This window comes from Volvox carteri, assembly GCF_000143455.1.
Source record: "Volvox carteri f. nagariensis unplaced genomic scaffold VOLCAscaffold_6, whole genome shotgun sequence".
In the NCBI taxonomy this organism is placed as follows: Eukaryota; Viridiplantae; Chlorophyta; class Chlorophyceae; order Chlamydomonadales; family Volvocaceae; genus Volvox; species Volvox carteri.
The window spans coordinates 124717-142286 of record NW_003307549.1 but is presented as its reverse complement, the minus strand read 5'-3'; the positions used below and the strand labels follow the sequence as shown (position 1 = coordinate 142286).

General features: G+C 53.5%; 1 protein-coding gene across 1 annotated transcript; it reads left to right on the top strand.

Moving 5' to 3' along the window:
* Window positions 1-1018: 1018 nt before the first annotated feature.
* VOLCADRAFT_87571 (uncharacterized protein) lies at window positions 1019-16429 on the top strand (the record flags this gene model as incomplete). The annotated part of the gene is made up of 24 exons (XM_002947399.1): window positions 1019-1492; window positions 3098-3273; window positions 3448-3539; window positions 4234-4352; window positions 4777-4853; window positions 5388-5535; window positions 5780-6007; window positions 6266-6572; window positions 6844-6915; window positions 7318-7394; window positions 8304-8475; window positions 8652-8786; window positions 10204-10484; window positions 10935-10989; window positions 11566-11673; window positions 11844-12004; window positions 12381-12604; window positions 12784-13239; window positions 13663-13828; window positions 14347-14423; window positions 14806-14860; window positions 15156-15274; window positions 15677-15802; window positions 16330-16429. 24 exons carry the CDS (start codon window positions 1019-1021, stop codon window positions 16427-16429), a joined length of 4005 nt encoding a protein of 1334 aa, XP_002947445.1.
* Between the last annotated feature and the right edge of the window lie 1141 nt (window positions 16430-17570).

The following is a 17570-nucleotide window of genomic DNA, read 5'->3' as shown; positions in this document are numbered from 1 at the left end:
TCGACGAAACAGCGGTTATATTTATAAGAATGGTGAGCTGCACCGCGAAGAACGTGCACTGGTTAGCGCGGCTCCGCTGCCGATGGCGTCGACTCCAGAAACAGTAGGTTTACAACTTCACGAATTAACATTACAATGGCATCGGCAGTGCCACTATCGACGACATCGAGTTATCGACGACATCGCGCCATTAACCACAAAATAACAGGACAATAGAAGGTAAGGAAAACCATGATAACATATGCTAGACGTGTGCATGTTGGAAGTTATGGAGCTTGCGGAGCGATGAAGTGGTTGTCGACGGCCCTCCACTGCACCTACTGCAACTCGCTCCATACTTTGCTCCGCAGCCATAGGCCTGAGCCTCAAAATAGCGCAATTTTATTAGTTCAGATGAGATAAATGCATTCCAACGACACAGCTGTAATTAGTCGTATGCAATATCGAGCGCCACACGCATGGTTAATAACATCTCAGGACACCGTTGTTCGACGCATCATACTCATGCCCCCGGCGCACGCCAGACAAAAAGTAAGACAAAATTCTAGGCAAGATCTCACAAAATACAGCATTTGCTTCAATATTTCAGTATGCAACCTGCTTTGCTGCGTGCTGTGTATACAGTGCAGGAGTAGTTCCGTGCGTTTGACCCAGAGCATAGTAGGTTTTTGCATGTTGCAACGGATGGATCGGTAGTAGATCTACTATCTCGAAGAAGCAGATAAAACAGCAATTTCGACACTCAACATTTCCAGCCTCTTGCTATATGTTGGCCTGCTGTATGCAGGTACTTCCTTCATCATTTACCTCAATAATGGCAAGCACTTATTAGTCAACGTTTCTGCGAACTAAACTGTTCTGTCAGCCTATTGTAAAGCTTTTGTCCGTTAGGCCGCCAACCGCATTTAGGGTAAGGACCGTACAAGCCCCAGTCCACATAAGTCCACTCAATAACAACACCGTCCGCCGAACGGCTGGAGAAGAGTTGACAAGTGGAAAAGTGGACATGGACCAATGTATGTACAACCACGCAAGACCGCGCCTTGGGCTCAGGGAAGCCCCAGCACGGCGGATCGTTGTCGCCCTCGCTGCAGCCGCACTGGTGGTAGCGCTACTTTGGTCGCCTGTTTGCCCTGTCATGTTTGCACGGGGGCAACGCGTGGCCGGCAACGTTGGCTCTTTCGAGGAGGTTACCATCGCTGATGTCATAGGGAAGGATTGGCTCCTGACGGGCATTAGCACCCCAGAGGCCCAAAAACTTGGTCTTGTGGATGGCACAGTGACCACAGTTACAGGCGATGTGGTGGATATGTCCTCAAAACTGTCTGCCCCAACGCAATGCAGCGGCCGTCTGTGCGTCGACCTCCAGCAGTACGCCGCCGATCACCCCGAACTGGCAGACATCAACGCCAGAGTCCTGCTGTGGCGTCCGAAGCTCGTAGGCACCATTGCCGGGAATCTGTACGATCCAAGCACCAAGGATTGGGCCTCGGTGAGTGTGCCATGCGCATTGGCAAATGTGCGTGCGGATGTGTTGAGAATGTGTTTTAGTGAACATCCTGAAAACTATACTCAGCTTAGTTTTCAGGATGCTCACAACAACAGAATGCCCAGTACCGATTTAGCAGGTCCAGGAGCAAAAGGTCTGCTCCAAGGGGTGGAAGGAATTTCCATGCGCGCCCGCCCACAGCGGTGCAAGGTAAAGCAGCTGGTGATCAGCATGCAAAAACAAGAGGTGGCGTCAGCGTTTTCCACAGAAGCTCAAGTAAAAATATTGAGGCTGTTGTTGGGATTAAAAAACACGAGCAGGTTGCCTGAGCGAGCAGGCCGCTTGGGCGTTCTTGGGCAGCCGGCCTACCTGCCCTGCTAGCAAATAGCCATGCAACTAATGCTCTCAATGCAAATTTGAAAGTCCACAGAATGAGCGCAATACATGTGATACCATCGACATGCTGGTGAAGAGCCGGTTGCCGCGAAGAAATAATAATGGCCATTGCCCACGATGACAGGCCCCGAAGTAGCGAGTTATCCTTGAAATCTTCTTAAACTGTTTTAGTTGACATTATAATTGAAGCTTGCAGCTTGAGATGGGCAGCTGCAAGCGTTTTATTAGTGAAGGATATTTTTCCTGTACCTCTGCACAGTCAGTAAAGATTTTTTATCGTCTATAGAAACGTTCATCGTATTATATATCTAGGAACCAGAAATAGATTGTATGTATATTCGTTGTATAGAATAGACCGTGTCATAGTATGATAGGTAGGCCTGAAAGCCTGTAGGGTACCGTAGTGACAGGAAATGTTCGTGATTTTATTGTTCGAGACACCCTCAAAATTACACCCGAAATTATTGGTGAAACTGTTGAATTCGTGAGAAGCCAACGCAACCGAAGCAACGGTGCCTGCAATATTCGTTAATGGTTCCGACTCAGAACGCCGATTGACGCAAAAGCTGGCCAATGCATGCACGGTTATTTAGGAGCGGCAAAACCAGCTCTATCCGTAGCTGGGGCGCCGCGAGCAAGTGTGAAGAGTCCGCATTGAAGGAGGCTTTGTTGCTTAGGCCGCTTGGCCCTCGGATCCATGTCCGTTCAATTACTATGGATGTATATATGGCCAGGAAAGTGGAATTCTACGAGTAATTACTGTGTTGAAGGCATTATACGATTTGGCTTCGGAGCACACATATATTCGTGACGACCATCGCCTGGAACAGCTTGTAATTTATATGTGACATAATTTCGTGATGCCGTCACGAAATTAAAATCACGAACATTTCCTGTCACTACGGTATAGACGACCAAAATGTCAACATCGTGACGATGTTGATATGCAAATTGGCAAAGCCTTAAAGCAAGGGGCTTAATATTTGAACCATACACGCTGCAAATTTGCTGCAGATCTTGTGAAGGTTTGCAGTCAGCGACATGTGCACGCTACAATGCTAGGTATTATGCGGACTGCTTGGACTGATCGTGCGCACTTCGAACTTCGCAACTCGTGGCTAAGGAGGAACGAATTATGTTGTTAGCTTATAACAATTATCATTTTGTCTTCCCTAAGGAGATGCATGTGCGATGTGCCTGTATGTGCTGTAGGTCATTGCTACGTGCCGTGCCATGTTCGAACACGAGAAGAGGCTGGCTAGCTTCTTTATCCGGGCATCCTTCCACGACTCTATGGCGGTGGATGTGAGCCAATGCCCGGGACCCAACTGCGGCGGAGCGGACTGTTCGTTGCTGCTCACGATTGACGAGATGACCCGGCCAGAAAAGTGAGTTGCTGGATCAATCATTGAGCCTGGCACTCCTTGTGAACCACCCTGGCGCCGCAAAGTAACCGCCAAATAACTCCGCAGCCAAAGCTTCATCGTACTGGTTCCTAATACGCCCCTCAAACCCTGTGCTCCACTTCATGCCACACCTGTGCAATCACATTTCCGCTGCAGCGCTTATGACGACTTCTCGCTCCTCACGTCCCGGGCCGCCAAGAAGATTGCATCCTTCTTCGACATCAGCGTCGCGGACACGTTAGCGGTAGGTGAAGTGGCATGAGCGGAGCCTTTCATCATGATGCCATAGCGCCTGAGCACCGTGCTACCGTGTCGTTCAGCTGATATATATACATATATATACATATATATATACACATATATATACATATATGTATATATATGTATATATATACATATATATACATATATATGTATATATATGTATATATATACATATATGTATATATATGTGTATATATATGTATATATGTATATATATGTATATATATACATATATGTATATATATGTGTATATATATGTATATATGTATATATATGTATATATATGTATATACTTAGATAGGCAGATAGGTAGATAGATGGATGGATAGAAAGATAGATAGAAAGATAGATAGATAAATAGATAGATAGATAGATAGATACCTGTAACCGTGACGCATATACCCAGCAGCCTGCGGGGACCGACTCAGGCACTTTCATATTCAGACTGCGCCATTTGTGCCCCAAACCACATACGAACCTGAGATTTTGTGGTTGCAAAGCCTCATCTTTACATATTTGGTTTTTTCGCGGATTTATTCCATCTGTTAATTGGGCCCCAGGTCTGCGCCGCAGTTGCGCCCGAAGTTCTCAGCAAAGGTCGGATCCGGATTCTACCCGCCAATGGAACCCGGGTGCTACCTGTAGGTCGCTTGGACTCCATAACCCCCGCCCCGCCAGGCCAGCTTCCGGAAGTTTCCGCCGGCGTAGGAGATTTTGTACATTTCTGGAACGCTCGCGGTATCACCACTCAAGAGGCCATGGCGCTAATGGGCAGCCACGCGCTGATTGATAATCAGGTACGGCCCATGTACGGCATTCAGTAACATTTATGGCACTACGGCTGCCGTCCCTGCGTATGGCTCGGGGTCGCTTAGTATTTAGGCTGACTTCGCTGCTGAGGGGCAGTGGAGTCGCATTGCTGTGAGTGATGGTGTATCCCCACGAGGGGTGTTGCAGCTGTAGTACGTACCCAGCGCAAAGGCCTCCCCGATGGGACGGCCTAGGCGGATCATGTCATGGATATACGTTACACATGCTCCCATCCGTGTCTGTTGATTGCAGCCGTGCAGTGTTGCGCCCGTACTGTTCCATCACAGTCGCACGGCATCATCTGCAATCAGGCGTGCCATTTGTTGCCTCCCGCCCTATGCTTAGGGGCTGTTGGGGGCTCGTAGTTGCTCGTGACTACATGCGGCGGTGCACTTGTTTTGGTCCGCGCAGGGTTGCTTCCAGGGCCCCACACGCAGTAAAGTGTGCGACCCCACGTCGGAGGATTGCACCAATGTGCGCATGTTCAGGTGAGGTGGGCAGATGGGCGCTTCGATCGTTTGTTTCTCCTATCGGGTTCACTTAGGGGAACATTCGAATTGTTCGTGCGGTCCGGTGATGCTCCGCCGGAGCCGGCGGGCCTCCACAGGGCCAGCATGCATGTGTGTCTTGGAAAGCTCCGCCCCGAACGAGGAAGTCTCATGCATGTTTGTGTGTATATGTGCATGTGTCCGTGTGTGTCTGCGCGATATAGACCTTGTCTTGTCCTTTATCGGTGTAACGAGCCAGAAGGAGCCGTGGAATCATCGACCAAAAAAACGACCGATTGAACAAGTTATGAAAAACGCAGGGACAAACACCAGAACTACCACAAAGAATTCTGGGATTGTGCCGTAGCAGCATTCCTGCTATTGAGCGCCCATCTGATGGCAAATACTGCGCAAAACGTGGGGCTTTTCGAGGTCACCCACCCTCCAGGTGACCTCAGATCCTTATAGCGGTCTGTCCCACCCCGCTGCCCCTCTCCGTGTTGCCACCTGCCGGCGCCGCCGGTACACCCGCAGGTGGGAAAACCACTACTTCCATGACCTGTGCTCTCCGACTCTTAAGGTTACTGTGAGAACCGACGAACCCCCCGAGCCACGGGAAACACCCATCCTGGGTATGACGGAACCCGAAATGGAGGCGGAGTCCCGCTTGGAAACGTGCTTGGTGGGTGGGAGTCGCTTGTGCCGCTTGTGTTGAGGGATCAGTATGGTGCGATATAGGGAGAGGCACGTCGGGGCGAAATCGAGCAGCTCGGAAGTCGTTCTGCCTGGCTGGACGTCATGAAATGTTTAGCTCTGTTCAGAAATCATTTATAAACGCTGTTCAACTGGCCATTCACATGCATCGGTGTGCATCCCCTGCAACCCCAAAATGCTCGTATGTAACGGCAACTGTTCTGATGTTGCAGTTCACCAGCGAGGAGTTCCGCACCTCGGCACGCAACCAGCTAAGGCTGATGCAGGCTGGTCTGGTTCGGGAGCCCCCTCCCGACGTGCCCGAAAACGTGATCATTGACTGGAGCAATCGCAACTGCACGGCCGCCGCGTTGTTCGGAGTCCCATCGTCCACAACCTGCCCGCACGCCCCCAAGTGGCTCTACACACCCAACGATGCCTTCCTGGGCCAAGCCTGCCAGGTGCGCAGTCGCTATCGAAGCCCTTTCTTATGCGGACGTTGAGGTTCCTCTTGGAGGCCCTTCCTGCATCCGATAGACCTAAGCTGTAGGGAAACCAGCTTGGAGGGGACGCAACGGCCGTCTACCGGGTCGGACCTAACGTGGTCCGAAATATCCGCAAGGGGCAGTAGTTCGTGGCAGTGTGGGCAATCGATTAGCATATGTGGATTTAGATTTGCTAAGGAGACCCGCACACTGTCCGCTGCCCACATGCCACAGGGACTGGGTACTTCGGCTGCACATGCGAGCGTGCGAACCGCCGCCAGGGCCTTCCTCCACCAGCCCTCCTGGGACGAGACCTACCGCACCGCCTACATCAAGATGGTCTCCAAATTTGCGCGCTACTCCCCGGCCGCCATTGCGAGGCCCTTCAACATCAGCGGGAACGAGTGCACCAGCGGCTATCATTTGGAGGCAGCCTGCGCGCAGTCGTACATCGGGCTTGCCACGCAGGACACGAAGGATTTGTACGGCGGGCTGTACTCCACTCTCGATAAAGCGGGCTTGTGTGCATGGTGTTCCAAGGGTGAGTGGCGGTTCTGAATGTGAGCTGGCAGGCGGATGAGCACGGGCATGCTTGCAGCTGTGGTGGACTCCGCAGGATGTATGTATCTATGTATGTATGGGGGCAAGTGCGTATTCGCTGCTCTAACTGGCCATGGCCGTAGACGTCGCGTGCTAAAAGGGCCTCTGTTGCACGCACTGAACCGATTCCCTTTTGTGAGAGGCGAATGTCCCTAAGCGCGTGGCCCTTCTTGTGTAACCTGCTGCCTGCCCGGTGCCTGTCTGCCTCGAAGGTACCTGCCCCCTCGATCGGTGCTATTCCTGTGTTTCATCCTTTACCGCTCGGCTGCCCAAGATCCGCAACGGTAGGCGTTGGGCTCGCCCTGGGCGTAGGTGGCCGGGGTAGTTGTTCGACGCAAGTCGGTCCTGTCGGCGCCTGTCTTGATTTCAAGACAGGCTTCAACAACTCAGCATACAGGGCGGGGATCTCTCACAGCTATTTACCGTTTTGTGCGGTTTCTGGATCTTTACAACGTAGACAATTTAGCAGTACATCCAGTACGTCCTCGGATCCCTTTCCGGGTCCGCACACCCTTGCCTTGCCCCGCCATCATCAGGGGCCCCATCTCCGGCCATGGTGCGGTTTCGTTTAGCCCATCATTAGCCGGTATCAGAAAGCCATTGCCTTCAGCACATTACCCGCAAATGACCCACGGGTCATAGCCTCAATTCTCCGTCACTCCGTACCTGTATGCCGTTGTACATAGCGCTGGTGACGGGTCCCAACTGCTGCACCTGCTCCACCGCTCTGCGCAAGTTCCGCTATGACCCCGGTTCTCAGGAGGTACGTCCAGCGTGGCTATCTTAAATAGCAGACATATCTTTTTAATGTTACGCTAATTTTATGAGGAAACGTAAGTCGTCTGCTTTACTACTAAGGCCAGATATCCAAGAGATTCTTACCGATGCTCATATCTAGGATGGCAACATTGCCCTGTTTAAGTTCTGACGTGGCATAACAAGCAGTCTGTTAAATACGACTACTGAGCACATCAGAGTCAGACTTAACATGCCGTGTAGCTAGGAATGTTTCCAGGCTATTCAGCCAACTTTCCATTTTTCCCTAAGCTTTACCGACGAAATCGTGCCAGCCATCAGCTATGTCTTGACCAAGTCCATAAGCGGGAAATAGCCCCCTTAAGGGGGCTGCCATTTTCCCATCGCGGAACATAGCCACGGTGGGTACGTCTCTTCATTGCCCGCCATTACGTAAAGGGGGAGGGGGAGGAGCCGGAGGCGTTTAGAGGTCTCCCACCTCCCTGCATGGCACCCTGATATTTGATGGGATTCAGGTGGATCAGAAGGATGCGATGCTAGCGGATGGACAACTGAAGTTGGCGATTCTATCCACAGTATCCGGCTAAGGGGCCTTTCAATTAGCAGGCGCTCTGCTAGGTCACAACAGTCCGGATAGCATGGCTAGTTCGACATAACGTTTTAGGGACGGTTTATTAAGCATTATTACGATATAAATCTATTTTGGACAGCTTCCGCCCGGCAGGACTCCTACGCCATGTAGCGCTCCTTCGGGAACGTCAACGCCTACCAATTGAGGTCACCCTACCCCCTCAGGAAAAACCCTCTCCCTACCTTGCTTAAACTCCTTATGCCACCCTGCCTATGCATGAGCCTTCACGCCTGCTCTATGAGCCCCTCATCGCGGGTTCCCCCCATGCACATGGTCACCAAGCAGGTGCTCGATCTGCCCGCCGTGGTGCGCTACCTGGAAGTCCTGCCCGCCACCACCACCACCATCACCACCACCGGCGGCGACACAACAGGCGGCAACATTGACGGCACACGTATCGTGACGGTGGATGGCATTTCAACGGTAGAGCAACTTCCCAAACCTGTCCTCGACGGCGGTGAGGAAGATACCTGCTGCGCCGGAACCCGGGCTCGCTCCGAGACCCGCTCTTCGGCGGGTCAGCCATTTGGCAGGGGCTTATTTGACCTCACCCCTGCTTGTGGTGATGGCACATGAAGTCCCTGAAGTCCCCCTGTGTATCCCCACATGCCTCCCGCCCCCGGGCCCCCACAGCGACTCAGGTCGACACAACTTACGCCCCCCCGAAGGAGTACGTGCTGTACACCCAACAGCCGCTCAAGCGGCTGCCACTGCTGGAGTACATGCGCATTCCCGATCGGCGTCTGGACCCAATTGTTATTGATGATGGTGAGAGACATACAGCGCTGAGGCGCCCGCATTATTAATCATAGCGTACAGCCGCTCTGTCCGTATGTATCTGAACACCTCTCATGGCTCATTTGATATGCTTATGCAGAAATCCCCAAACCCCATAAGTCCGGAATCAGTTGCCGATGAAGGGACGTTTTTGCAATTATACGACATTATTGCTGGGTACAAAACATCGTATCCTCCCTTGGCCCCACGACGGGAAAGCCCTTTTTCAGGGACGTACCTGCCGCTGCTGATGCTGATGCTGATGCTGATGCTGATGATGCTGATGATGATGCCGCTGGTGCATGCAGATATCGCACCCGTCGTGACTGTCAACGGCTCCTTCAGCAGTCTCCCAGTCACGCCGTACTATGCCAATCCAGGAAAGGCACGTACCGTGCGGGAAAGACTTGCTGCCATGTGTAAATGTGCGATGTATGGCTGGCTGGGCAATATCAGATTAGAAGCCCTTTGTGCGCTGTTTGGGCGGTGGAGTGGAGGGTTGAAGTATTACGGAGGGTCTTGATGAGATACGAAAACGAGGTTTCGGTGCCATACGCACGCTCCAGCTGCATCAAGGCACGATATTCCTTATCGCATGGCGGGGGGTTTCGGCGCGCCATTCAGGTCTCAAAAGAGGATAGGACGGGATAGTGAGCGGGGCACTGCGTCTTTCACGTGTACGATGTGTGAGAAAGGTAGTAGAGACGCGGATGCTTTTACACCTGGCGTAAACTGGCCATTAATTAATCTTATTATCTTTGGGGGGCAGCCAACCGGTTTATCAGAGCAGCTTGTTTGGCAATGTGGACTTCATCCTGGTCGGCACGCAGGCCACATCTTCGCGTCCTCCACCGTCGTTCGGCTTTCAGAACTGGCCGAACGCACCACCAGAACGATGCCGCAGCATCTTCCCAGCGGGGCCATAACATCAATCTTGGAACCTCAGGGATAAGCAGGTCGCGCTTGAACACTTGCAATGCGGCAGTACAGTTGGTGTATGTATACGGCTTTCCGGGGGTAGACTGCTTGCTGCTTTAGGCTTCCCAATCCCGGCTACCATTTGCACCTTTGACCCTATGTTGTTGCCATGTTAACGGTGGCATGCGGGCATACATATTTGCGCAACTGGTGTTCTGCCAGGTGTGCCCTGCGTCGCACGGCATCTCGGTCAAGGTGGAGGGCTTTCCGTCCAGCCCTTTTAAGTGGACCCCCTTCACTCAGCCCTTCGCTCTGCCGCCCCGGGCTCAGAAGGCGAGCAGCTACTGCAAGTGGGTGAACGACTAGCGATGGGGTCGATGGGAAATGGGCGCTTTGTTATACGTCCTTGATTCATTGCACCGGAGGCCCCCTTGCGGAGTTGGAAGCGCTTGTTGCCGATGATGATGCCGCCTTCTCCCACAAATCATAGATAACGCCATCCCTCCGCCGTTGCCTTACATTCTCAGGCCTGGCACCACCATTTGTATGGATGCGTACGAAATTGACGTCTACCCGACAACCGTCAACATGGGCTGCCCGAGCGGCCTCACCTGGATCCTGTCGTACAATGGATCCTCGCCCGGTCCTACCATCCGTAACCCTGTCGGTCGACAGACCCTTATCCGCTTTAACAACCGCATGACTACCCCGGCGCTTGCCAGCACGCCTTTCTCGCCGTACACCCCGTGCGATACAACACCCGGACGACAGGTCGGTGCGACAAGTGCACGCATTTAACTCAGATGACGCGTATAGTTCGTTCAGGACAGTGATAGTGCGCGGCGTTGGGGCGTTAGGGAGCATACACACGAGAGATGAAAGGTAGCTACAGAAGAAGCCGTACAGGCGGGCGAGCGGGCTCTGTGTGCGCCTGCGCGATTTTGCTCACCCAAGTTGTGGTTTAAGCCGTAGAGGCGGGGCCTGGCCACTGCGTCCTAAGCAAGGTTGGGGAATATGCTATGCCATGTAGTCAAGTATGAGTACCTGTCACGTGCACAAACCCCGTGCCATGTCCTGACCCCTGTGTGCGAATTCCGGGGACTTTACCCGTGCCATAGAGTCGAAATCCCAACACTTCGCCCATACAGACGCCAATCCAGCCTTTTTTCCCCGTTCCCGTGCCGTCATAAGCCCTAAAGTTCCTTCACACCAACGTTGCAGGGCCGGCCGATAGCTGTCCACAACCACGGTGAAGCGAGCCTCGCACCATACGACGGTACGACGTCCGAATAAGCCTTATAAGCGGGACTTGCAAATGGGACGTCAACCAGCCGCGGCGGTCGACGACCGAGCTGTTGTCAGGGTTTTCCCCCCCTCCCTAACCCTCCAAACTGCGTGTTCCACCTGCCCTTCCTCACCTGACCAGGGATTTGTTCCCTGGTCCCCTGCTAGCATCATCTAGTAGCATCATCTAGTAGCATCATCTAGTAGCATCATCTAGTAGCATCATCTAGTAGCATCATCTAGTAGCATCATCTAGTAGCATCATCTAGTAGCATCATCTAGTAGCATCATCTAGTAGCATCATCTAGTAGCATCATCTAGTAGCATCATCTAGTAGCATCATCTAGTAGCATCATCTAGTAGCATAGAGACTACTTCTACGCCGAATGATCGTTAATAGATCTTCATTTATATGGATTTGTTTATGTCCATCCATGTTCCATTCACCGGAACTAGCCGCATGATTCGGGTGCATCCCCTCCCCAGCCCACTCGACCCTGCATCACCGGTCACATACGTGCACGCGGTGCCTCCTGGGGCCCCACGCAACCCACTGCCCTCCTCCCAGGCTGGGCGGAGGATACGACCTGCGGCGGGGAGAGCAAGGACTACTACTACCCCAGCCGCCGTGGGGGTTTCGGCTGGTACCATGACCACCAATTGGAGCTCACCTCGGGTGTGTGGGGGCACTGGGCAGCAGCGGCGGTTGGGGAGAATGGAAAGAGGTTCTTTGCGGCTTAGGAAACCCAAGCAGCCCTTCTGCCTGAGGGAACCAAAGACGATGGATAAAGGAACATTATGAATTGCTGGACGTGATGAGCTGCCTGATGTGTCCCCCACCCGTAGAAAACGCATATTTCGGCTTGTCCGGCATGTACGTCGTGCACGACAGTCCCGCGGAGGGTGGCTGCGGCGAGCCCTGGAACCTGAACGGCATTCCCGACACGGAGATGCAGTTCAAGGATGCCGTACTGGATGGCAACTGTCAGCTCTTCTACGACCGCAGTGTAGGTGTTCCTGAAGGCAGACTTGTCCATCTGCAAGTCGCCTTTCGCATAACTGGCAGGTGCTAAGGATGAACATGTCCTACGTCATAGCATAGAAGAAATGGGCTCGTATGAATGGCCGGCGGGTCGAACAGACCGCCCGGTGGCCAGCTGAGAGTGCTGAGAAGGAGCGCTGCCTCGCTCTCGGATGGCCCCGACGCCATCGTGTGCAGCGGACCCGGGCACGACATGGCCAAGTGTGTCGGCACTAAGCCTCAATGCGGTTAAGAGGCTTCGTTCTTATTGAGGACCTGGGACAGGCAGATAGGGCTCCTCCCTCCAACCTCCCACGGGCTCCCTGCCGACCCAGCCCTGCACCGTGTTCATGTCGCCACAGGGGCCCCACCGGGATAACCTGTACGGCGATGTCAACTTGGTCAACGGCGTCCCGTGGCCGGTCATGACCATAAGGCCCCGCTGGCATCGCTTCAGGTCTGGACGGGTATACTGGTACACGGGTGCTGTGTGCCTTCATTTCCTTCAGTGCGGACCTGCGCGCGCCATTCTCGTGCTTTGTAACTCCGTTGGGGGGGGTATCCTGGGTGCCTCGAGCGCTGCCAGGTAAAACTGATCTGCGGCAGAACAGCGGGTCGCCAATGCTTGCAACTCCACCCTCAACATCCGCTGCAAAAGCTTCACTCACAGCCACACCCACCACCAAACTAGGAAAGTAGCCAACCGCCGTATCACTCTAGCACCTGCTAAACCGACCAACCACCGTACGCGCCCAATGCACGCAGGTGGCTCAACTCCGCCGTGACGCGCCCCTACAAGCTCCGCATCGTCGCTTCCGACGGTTCCGACGTCAGCAGCCGCATCTGCCAGGTCATAGCCGGCGAGGGTGGCCTGCGCCGCACGCCGGCGCGCTTCCCTGCCGCCGGGCTTTTCTTGGGCGTTGCGGAGCGGTACGAAGTCGTCTGCGACTTCAGCAGCTACAGCGGCCGCACCTTCTTTCTAATGAATGTCAAAGACGAGCGCCGCATGAAGAGCGTCCCGTTCTTCTGCCACTCTCACCTGCTCATGAAGATTCAAGTCTTCGGGATCGCCAGCGGCCCGACTTTCCAGCCGTTCGTTCCTTCACGCACAACACTGGATGCTGTCCTGAAGGAGGCCACCGATATTCCTAACGCGCTCAGTATGGTTCGCAGCCGGCAGTGTACCAGGAGTTTCCGCTTTGGCCGCCGTCACGGCCAGTGGTACGTATGTATGTACGCGGCAGCAGGGTGAGGGTTGGGTTAGGTCGTGTGGTTATGCGTGCGTGTGTGTGGTGTTTGTGTGTGCCTTATGCTCGTATGACGAAGCATCTCTAGCTGCTGTGGCCCGGCGTTGCAGCTTCTGATCTGGCGAGGTGCGTCGTAGAGTGTACAACAAAAAGGAGGGGATTTTAGCAACGCTGCACACAACACACACACACATCCATATATATAGTGTGTATATAGTGTGTATATAGTGTGTATATAGTGTGTATATAGTGTGTGTATATAGTGTGTGTATATAGTGTGTGTATATAGTGTGTATTTATAGTGTGTGTATATATATCCACATATGCACGGCGCATACACGAAGCCCCCCGCACGGGTATGCACGCGTTTGCACCCCTGCTCCGCACTATTGCCCAGGGTGATCAACGGCGAGACTTGGCACACCGCTCGCGTGGCGGCTGGTAACGTGGGCCAAAACACCTGGGAGATTTGGTGCCTGGAGACTGGCGGCGGCTGGTTCCACCCCATCCACATTCACCTTGTGGACTTCTACGTGCTGGCACGCAACCACGACGAGTCGCAGGTTCGTCCCTGCTAAGCGACCTTCGCATTCTGTCCGGGTTTTAGGGTTCATTGTTTGGGGCTGCGTGGTCGTACTGGTACTGGTATTTGTGTTGGTGCTAAAGCAGTCGAGAAAACAGGTTTGCTGAGGGTTGCGTTGGGCGGGGCCTTGGTCGGTGGATGATGTTGGGGTCCTAGGGTTTACCCGTCCACCTGACAGACGAGGAAAGGCTTAACTGTTGGCGATGAGCGGTTTTGCAGTAATTGGATTGCTCAGGTTGGGTTACGCAGTGGGGCGCTCGGTGGGGCGTTAGCTGACATGCTATACGGAAGTGCGCACAACGGGTCCGTCTGAAGTAGGAGCAGAATTTGAGACCAGGTTCTTAGGTCTTTTAATACACAGATGTGGTGGTGTAGCCGACGGGTCAGTTGAGTGGCAGCTGTGCGCAAAGGGCCTCCTCTGCCCTTTTTTGGCACCTCGGTCACCTGATTTTCATTCTTCTGGCATCTGCCTGCCTGCCTGTTCATCGGGCTGTCTAGGTACACGAATACGAGCGGTGGACGTCCAAGGACGTCGTACAGCTGGACCCAAGCACCCATGTATCGCTTCTGGTCAGGTGGGTGTCGTACGGCCCCGCTGGAAACGGTTGTTGTTGTTTGTTGGGCCCTCCCCGCCCACCTTGGCCTGCAGCAAGCAGCGTGACGATCTGCATACTTCCTGTAAACATGTGCAAGGTCGCATCACCCGGCTTCACCTCGCCATCCCGAGCCGCTATTTAGGTCGCATGTTGCTCGTACTTCTGTTGCTCAAACAGGCTCCCCTACCTGTACTTCCCCCTACTCCCCCTACTCCCCCCTACTCCCCCCTACTCCCCCCTCCTTCCCCCTACTCCCCCTACCCCCCCCTACTCCCCCCTACTTCCCCCTACTCCCCCTACCCCCCCCTACTCCCTCCTACTTCCCCCTACTCCTACCTCTAAACCGACTTATCCCTCTCAGGTTCGGTCCCCACCGCGGCGAGTACATGTTCCACTGCCACAATTTAATCCACGAGGTAGGTATGCCGCCGTACATCCGTGAGTTCCGTACATCCCCCCGGGCTATACCCACAGTCTTCGAACATGCAATGTGAACGTTAGGCACCGCTTTGCCTTGCAAAAGTTACATGCGTACTAGGAAGAGAATGCATACCGAGCTAGCCGCATGTGTATTGCCGCGGTGGTGAGGTCCAAGGAACCGCTCCATCGCACCGTATCCATGCACCTACCCCACTTCTCTCCGGCTCCGTGCTGGGGCCGCTATACGTGTATGACAGCCACCACGGTTGTTCCTCGCCCCATTCCTCACAGGACTTTGAGATGATGCGTTCCTTCCGTGTCGCACACACTGCTGCCGGACATGCCGGTACAGCGTTGTCGATGCAGTCGCAGCCAGGTCTCGTCACGAGCCTGAATGTCATATACGACCTGTAAGTTATTGGGCGCTGTATGGCTGAAACATCGAGCTGCTGAATAGGCGAGCACAGATGTCGTACTACCGACACAGCGTGACAGCATGTGCAACTGTCATCAACCTCCACCAACTACTACCTAACCGCCGCTCACGCCCCGGCAGCCTGGTGGATGCCTGATACTATCCCGATGCTCAACCTCTACATATTAACCTCACCTTGACACACGAACCCGTGTTGTGAACTAGCGCCCTTGTTATCCCAAGCCTAGCTAGCGCCCATGTTAACATTGGCGCCAAAATCATCATCCGCCGATTCATTGCTGACTAGTGATAGCGATACCCATCCTGCCGCCAGCGTGATAGCGGTTGGCGCCGTACGACATGTCCCGTACATCTCCATGCTCGTTATGTGACGCAGGTACAACGATCCAGTCTATCCCAGCTACGGGCCAAGGTCCACGGCGAGCTTGACCCCCCTGCACTTCACGTTCAACCCTTCCGTACAAGCTGCCCTGTCGCACGCCATTAACCACGGAATCTACAGGTAAGCGCGTGTGCTTCCGTTCAGGCATGTCGTGGTCTGGCGCTAAGCCTCGCCTCGGCAGGGCTCGGTCACAGGACATACCCACACGAGCATGTATCGCAAGAATGAACCCCCCGGCTCCGAGCCACTGCGACTAAATCTGCATATGCACGTATATCGTCTCACCCACACCACTGCCAGCAGCACTGCGGATCGCGGTTGCCCGAGAACCGGATATATACTACATACATGTATTGAAGACATCGCATAGACTTTTAGCTTCCCCTTGGTTGTAACACCGGGCAGGAGTACTCAGGGGAGGTTCTCAGCAAGGGGAATGCGATCAGGCCCCGTCATATCACACTCGTGATGGGAATGGGCGACCGAATAGGTCATGATGCATGACGTGCACCGTATAAGACCGGCTTACCCGCTTTACCCCCGTTCGCCCCACTTCGTATTCCCTCTCCACACGGCCGCCACCTGCATGAATGCCTGGCTGGCTCTCACCCCGCACCCGCACCGCGCATCACGTCGTCATGCATCAGGATCTTCTATCCCGGCGGGTCCAGCGGAGAGAATTTGCTGCTGTTCAGCGCAACGCACAACCCCTGGCTGGTGTCGCTGCCGACAAGTAGCCGCTGCTAACTGAACACATGCTTGGATGTGTGGGTGGATGACATGCTTAAACAGGCTTCTTAAAACCATAGCTATTAGCTAGCGATATAATATGTCCATGATGGGGGAGTTGAGGGGGCGATCCGTTCCCAGGTCGTTGGGCAGAGGTTATGCGGAGGCTGTGCAGTAACCTCTCGATGCTGGGTATGGAGAAATGAAGACCAGAACGAAGAAGACGAAGACTGCGTCCGGATATCAAACACGCATAACTGTACTGGTTGCGAGTATTCTTTAAGTATATGTGTACTGTGTGTACTGTGTGTGTGCTGCTGTTTACCAATGAAAATGTTTTCTGCCAAGTTGGTTGTACGTATTCGCATGCAGCGGCAGTGCTGAATGAATTCCCGGTTGATCTGCGTGAGCGCCGGGGCACGGCACCAGAGGTGCACACTGACGTGTGGGTGGCCGGACATGCACGTGTAGATGTCATACACGCGACAGACATTCCTGACCGACACGCAGCAAGCACCTGAAAGGAGCTTGATAGTTGTATGTGAATATGTATTGTATGTATTTTATGTATGTATCAGTTGCAATTGAGAGAAGTTCACTTCTTTATTTATCTAAACTCAGAGGGTAACGGCCTATGTCGTGGAAGAGTCACCCCGCATGTATGTGAACACCGTGCGATTCTTGCCCTTCATTGTTCTACAGGCTTGTATGTTGTGGTTTAGGACGGTCGTTGCATACCCATTCGCATGTTGAGGCGGGAGCCATGTCGCACGTGCCTCTGCACGACGGCCGTGATGCTAGATGAACACTGCGACTGTGGGTACTCCCACCAGGCGTGCGTCAGCATCGATCTTAAGAGAGTTACAAATGTCTGAATGCATGAGTGTGTGTATGTGTGTGCGCGCATAAATGATAATCGCTCGGCGTTCCCATCTAGTTCCTCAGCCATCCAGCATGCGCATATGTGTACGGCGGATGCCCTCTTCCGTACACCCCCCCGCGGCGATATGACGTCTACCTTAGCCATTCGCGAACGTGCACTCATCTTAGCGGTAAACTTGAATGGATTGTATTATCTTCATTCATCATTTGATTGCTGTACGCATGCATGTAAGGTGCGTGTGCTAGCCATGTTTCGTTTCCCTTCATAGATACGCAT